A 6,753-nucleotide genomic window follows, 5' to 3' on the forward strand; every position below is an offset into this window, starting at 1 on the left:
AGGAGTGATGGATTTAGGATTGATGCCGCCCTAGGCACGGTTTGATATGTCGCCCTTTGTGCTATGTGAGGGAACGATTATTATTACTTTTATTTAATGGTATTCTAATCCTAATATTCTATTATCAGTTTCGAGATTATTTGAAATTAAAAATCTAATTTTCAAAATTTTTTTAATATTTTATGGATTAAATTTTATCAAATTAAATATATAAACTTGAACATAATTTTTCAAATAAAGAATTAACATTTTATTTGAACAATCACTTATAGAATCACTTTCTTCTTCCTGGCTTTGATTTGAGCAAAATAACGTCGAAAATATAGTGTGTCGCATTTAAGATGAAGACACCATTATCTATTTAAGATACTTAACCGAAATTTGAACTTTAAACTCAGCCTACTACAAATTGATAAATAGGGCCGACTCTTAATTTTTGCCTAGCTTGATGGTTAAAGATATCGAAAATGTTGCTTAGAATAGTTTTGTTTATTTTTGTTCACTTTTCAACTCATTTGTATCACGTTCAGATAAATTATCAAAAATTTTATAATGAGATTAATTCATTGAAAATATAAATATTAAATTGTTCACCAAATTTTTCAATCAACATTCTTTTTTTTTAAATAATCCATAGTAAATATTTATCGATCAAGACACGTATTAAAAAACTAACATTGTGGCAAATTAGAAAGTAAGTTCAATCATTTTATTGAAAAAATTAAGATTACCCTTGAATTATTTCGCCTTTAATATTTTGATTTTCCGAAAATTTTACCGCCGCTAAAATTGTGCCACCCTAGGCACGAGCCTCACCTGCCTAAGCCTAAATCCAGCACAGGGTGTTAGTGATCAGAAACAAAAAATCAAACAAATTGTTTAAAAAATTGTTATAAACAAATACATTGTTTATGAGTAAAAAATTTGAAAAAAATATTTTTATGTAGCTGTTAACTATAAAAAATTAAAACAATTAAAAAAATTTTTAAAAAAAATTTTTCATTACTTTTTTTCATTTGTTAATTTTCAAATGTTAATAATAAATTTAAAAACGGTAGTTTATTTGTAAGCCTAATAAGAATAACTTCACGGAGGGAAAAAAATTCTGGGGATTTAATTTAATAATTATCGGAGATTTTATGTTAACATTCTGTATAGAAAAAATTGTTAGTTAACAATTACATAACTAATGGAAAAATTGGGAAAAAAATTTTTAAACCACGGATTATTGTTTATTCATGTATCTCAAAACTACATTAATTTTTTTATTTATTAATATTCATATTTTATATGTTTAAATAATTTTTTTTGTTAGTAGGTCTCAGAGACAGAACGCGCGCGACTTGCCGTATTTTGCGCTATTTTCAAGGCTCTGTAAAATTTATAAATATTAGAGATACAATTTCGGCAGTCGGAACTTTATTTTAGGAAATTTCTTCATCTTTTTGGATCTTTTTTCAGATTTTGAAAATTTTCAATATTTTTTGAGTTATTCAAAAAAAAACTGAGCCCCCTATTTTATTTTTCACTTAATTGTTTATAACTTTTACAATTTTTTTCAGCGCCATTTCGGATTTTTCAGTAAACTTTCTACATAAAATTACGAATCGAATGACACCTGTTTCGTAATTTTCGGAGAATATACAAAAAAGTTAGAAAAAATCGTACATGTGAACTAGACTAAAAATTTTGTTTGTAATATCGCCTTTTAGTCCCTTAAGGATGTATGAGCAAGACAACAATGTTTGATTTTAAGGCTCAAAATTTTTTCATCGATAGACTTTTACTCAAAGAATATGTGGTTAAAATTTCAGCTTAGGTATTCATGCAAATTTTTAAGAACAAAATCGATATAAAATACATTGCTCTTATGGAGAAATCTCAAAAATTGACATATTATGAAAGTTTTTGATAATTTTCACTTGGAACGAATTAAAACAAATAAAAAAAAACTTTTTAATAGAAAGCAATAACATATCAACAATGACATAGAAAAGAAAAGAACCAAATGTCTCCATCCATATAAGACTTGTACGAGCAGGGTAGTGCTATGGTTGAAATTATTTTTATCTTATTTACAACTTTGTTATAACTTCATGAATATAGACGAAAATTAAGAATAAAATTTTTCGATAGCTGACTTGGTTTTCGAAATATCGGAAGATTAATAATTAAAGAAAATTTTCAATTTTCGATATTTTCAAAATTACGCCAGATATCAAAAATTTTTTTCTTACTTTTAGTCTTAAATCGACAAGTTAACACATAATTCACCATCAAAATTAAAAAAATATTTTTTTTAAATTTGTGCTACCGCTACCGTGCTCATACATCTTTAATGTCAAAATTAGTCATAATTAAAAATAAAAAATATCAAATTATTAATGTTTTTGTGAGAAAAAATAAATAAATAAATAAATAAAACAATAAAAAGTGAATTTTTTTGCCAAAATGATAATAAAGTACAATTATTTACTTTTTTGATAGACTTTGGACAACTGGGTACTGTTTTTAGTTGTTTTCACTTTTCAACGAGTTGTACAAATATTAAATCCGACAGGTGAAAAAGTGTTTTCAGAATCGTGGGAATCGTTTTGTAAAACCGCAAGTTGAGGAAAACACGTTTCTATTTAATAATAATAATAAGTGTCATGTTTGTACATCACAAACGTTGGCCAATATGCTCTTCCATTTAGCTCGACCGTATGCCAGAGGAATAATTTGATTGGCGTTGTCACATGGCAGGCTATCTAGGTACCTTAATGGCCTTCTCCCTCGTTTCTTACACCCTTCTATCTTTCCCAATAGTGTTACAAATTCTAATTTCCCTTTCCTAATTATATGTCCCAAAAATTCCAGCTGTCTTTTGTGAACACTATTTAATACTTGTTTTTTCAGTCCAGCCTTTCTCCACACTTTATCATTCGAGGTATAATCAGTCCATTTTATTTTCAATATTCTACGCCAACACCATGTTTCACACGCTCCCAAGGATTTCCACAAATTTTTATTAACTGTCCAACTTCCACAACCATAAGTTAACACAGGCCACACACACGATTGTAGAACTTTTTGTTTAGTGTTTAAACTTATGACTTTATTACATAATATCCGTTTTAACTTGTTGAAAGTTATTTTCGCTAGAGAAATACGTGTTTTTATTTCGTTTGCAAACCCTACATCGTTGGTTATCAGGGTTCCAAGATATATGTGCTTATCAACCATTTTTATTTCTTCGTTGTTTATCTTTGCACTAAGTTTTATTATTTGGGTTTGTTTGCTACAACCATGCCTACTGTTTTCTTTGTGTTTAAAGACATTCCCAACTCTTCACTCAAATTGTATACCTTATTTATAATGTTCTTTAATTTTTCGCCACTGTCCGCTATCAGGATGGTATCATCTGCATATCGTTTCTATTTCTCTATGTATATTATCAATATACTTACCTATCTTAAATCAGCGACGCCTGAACTGCCTTTTCAAAGACCTACACAACAATTACCTACATGAAAAGTTTCTTTTGACGTTTCTATTTTTTGAATAACTTTTAATGTATTAAATAATATTCCATAAATCATTTTTTAACTATTTACTTAATTAATAGCAATAATGTAAACAATATGTAGCCAATGACATATAGATTAGACAAGGACACAGGAGAACTCACTTGTAGCCTTCTCTCTGGCTCTCTGTTATAATGGCCCTCTGTTATAATTAATCTAGTTGGCTACGACATATACATGGCATAATTAGAAGGATTCTTTTCGGTTTCCATTTGGCAATGGAAAAATATGAGAATAAGTAAATTGTATATTTATTTCATTATTTTATTTTAAAAATTAAAAAAAACATAACTATATTTAATAATGAATTTCATTTTTTTGTAATTTTACTAATTCCATACTTTTATTCCAAACTTTCTCACCTAATTTTTTATCACGAGCAATTGGTAATGTCCAATATTCTTTACAATCTTGAAAATATTTTCCTGAAACTCCATCTACTTTTTCACATACTGCACAATGGATTGTGGTTTCAGCACCTTCTTTAGCATTCTACAAACAAAATATCAAATTTAAAATCAAAATTTATTTTACTTTTAAATTATACTAACCTTAAAGATAAACCAATATAGAAACGACATTGAAAGCCATTGGTACCATTCCCAGCGTCTAAATATTGACGTTCGTATTGCACCCGGATGTAAACAGTTTGATGTCACATTTGTTCCCTCTAATTTTCGTGCTAATTCATTACTCATTAAGATGTTACATAATTTAGAATTTACATAATTTTGGAAGTCTATAGCTCTAGGTTTATTTAGATTATTTGGGTCTATTGATGCAAATATATGTCCTAATGAAGAAACCGTCACAATTCGACCCGGTGCTGATTTCTATAACAAATCTAAAAAGTTAATAAATGTTTAGATTCACAGTAGCGAGTACGAGCTTGAAAATTTCAGTGACCACGATACGTTTTTTCGGTCATGATATTATCTGCATTAGCGCATTACTCGGTATGAGAAATTCAACGGACAATTTCGAAATTACTGGTTGCCCGGCCACACGTTGCTGTGTCTCAGATTACCGCGCTATTTCCTTCACTTACGTTGCCCTCAGTTGTCTCCCCTTTTGTTCACAATTTCTTTGATATTAATTTTTTGATACGGAACCCTATTTTTTTTATAAAATAAAGTATTGCCCATGTTATTTGCTGACAAATTCTATAGAATTCTATAGGCATAGGAATTTTTAAAATCAGTAAGTATAGTGAATTCAAAAATGAGGGATTAAAAAATGCATAGCTTTTTAGTAAATTGCCAAAAATTGTGGAAAAACGTGGAAGATCGTTGATTTTTCCAAAATCATCCTATTTGTATGCACATTTGAAAACTTTTGTTTTGCAGGTAAAAAGCTAAAACTTGGCAAAGGTGACATAGGTGTTACCTTTGTTCTAGTTTCAGATTGACAGGGCTTGTGAGGAATTATCACTGTCTTCACGCGGTCATTATTTGACATTTGCCTATAATACAATGAATAAGCCGGAAAAAAGTGTCGAAAGTGTAAAAGTGACGAACATTCAGCCTAGTCATAAGTGGAATTGGGTCCCAGCGGGGTGCATATGTAGACCAAATTTTTTTGAAATATATATTTTGGCTTAAGATAGTCATCTTGTAGTAATTTTGGGCCCTTACTACCCATTTGTTGTCAGATTAACGGATTCTGTCACGTATTTTGATACCGTGTCATTTTTTTGCCAAGAATTTCACTTTTTTGGCAAAAAAGACTGCAAGCTTAGTATTTATCGTCCAAACTTTGCTCTAGGAAGTATTTTTGTGCAGGCCACTGAATACGCAAGCAATGTCCAACACGGATTCTAGGATTCGTAATCAGCGAACAAAAATACCCCTTAGAGCACACTTACGATGATAATACGATAAATACTTAGCTTACCGTTTTATGCAAAAAAATGGTTTTGGCAAAACATGGTACGATTTTCGGCAAAACATGGAACGAAGACGTAATCTGACATCGGATTCATAATCAGCAACCAAAAATACCTCTTAGAACACAGTTTGGACGATAAATACTTAATTTGCAAAGTTTGTGCCAAAAAAGTGAAATTCTTGGCCAAAAATGACACGGTTTTTGGAACACGTGGCAGAATCCGTTAATTTGTTAATAGTTTGGACGTTAGATACTTAGTTTTTCGTTTTTATGCCAAAATGTGGAATTCCGGGTCCAAAATCGGCTACCTTAGGCATACTGCGAACGGAAACCAGCTGAGCTACTAGTTGAAGAATGAAAATACATTTAAGAATAAAAAGTTGACAAATTTTCTACTCAGCTTATCGTTATGCGAGGAACAAAGCTCTAAAAGCTGCAAAAATCGTGTATCGAGTCTGAATGCCTTTAATTGATAATTTAATTTGACTTTAATTGGCTTTTTTTTAAATATTTATATTATTTTATATTTAAAAAAAATTATTTTGCAGTACTTTAAAAAGTGTACGATTTTTTTTTTTCAAAAACGTCAAATTTTTCTATTATTAGTATTGACTTTTCAAAATATGTTTCAATGACACTTTTTGCTTTGAATTTATTCTTATATCGATTACCGTTGTCATTTTCAGCATAAATTTTCCACCCCCAAGAAAGAGTGACTCCCACTCCCAGGGCAAGATCACACAAATTTTTGTTTTCAACTTCTTTAAGTAGGCTTTAAACAATGCAGTAGCACAGTTTTTATAAAAATTCATTGACTGTTCTTGAATTCCGAGGTATAAATCTTACGGCTCTCCACTAATAAGAAAGTTTGTATAAATAAATCAATAATATATTTGTTATAAATGTTTAATAAAAAAAATAAAAATTATAAAATTAATTATATTTTTTTTTATTTATAATTTAACTTTTTTTAAAACACTCTTTTTGTATTTTCTCAAAATTTGATGTAATATCTTTATTATCAATTTTCTTTACATCATCTTTTTCTCTTCCTTGTTTTATTTCAAGGTTTTCATCTTGAGTTAAATGAAACTCTTTTATTAAATCTAATCCGATTAAAAAATCGTATTTGAAATCTTCATTATCAATAATATGACAACAAACTAATTTTTCTATGTTAAATATTTTAATTTTTAATTTAGTCAAACCACAAGTTTTTTGATTACCATTAATTGTCTTTAAATTAATCTGATTATTATTATTTTTATTTTCTTTTATTTTTAATAATTTTGAATTAATT

General features: G+C 28.9%; 1 protein-coding gene across 1 annotated transcript; it reads right to left on the reverse strand.

Annotated features, from left to right (window-relative positions):
- Positions 1-2,528: 2,528 nt before the first annotated feature.
- On the reverse strand, positions 2,529-6,133 carry LOC123301340 (retinol dehydrogenase 12-like). Its single transcript, XM_044884077.1, has 4 exons — positions 6,125-6,133; positions 4,118-4,399; positions 3,929-4,058; positions 2,529-2,626 (listed from the first exon to the last, which is right to left on the reverse strand). Exons 1-4 carry the CDS (start codon positions 6,131-6,133, stop codon positions 2,529-2,531), a joined length of 519 nt encoding a protein of 172 aa, XP_044740012.1.
- Between the last annotated feature and the right edge of the window lie 620 nt (positions 6,134-6,753).

This window comes from Chrysoperla carnea, chromosome 5 (genome assembly GCF_905475395.1).
Source record: "Chrysoperla carnea chromosome 5, inChrCarn1.1, whole genome shotgun sequence".
In the NCBI taxonomy this organism is placed as follows: Eukaryota; Metazoa; Arthropoda; class Insecta; order Neuroptera; family Chrysopidae; genus Chrysoperla; species Chrysoperla carnea.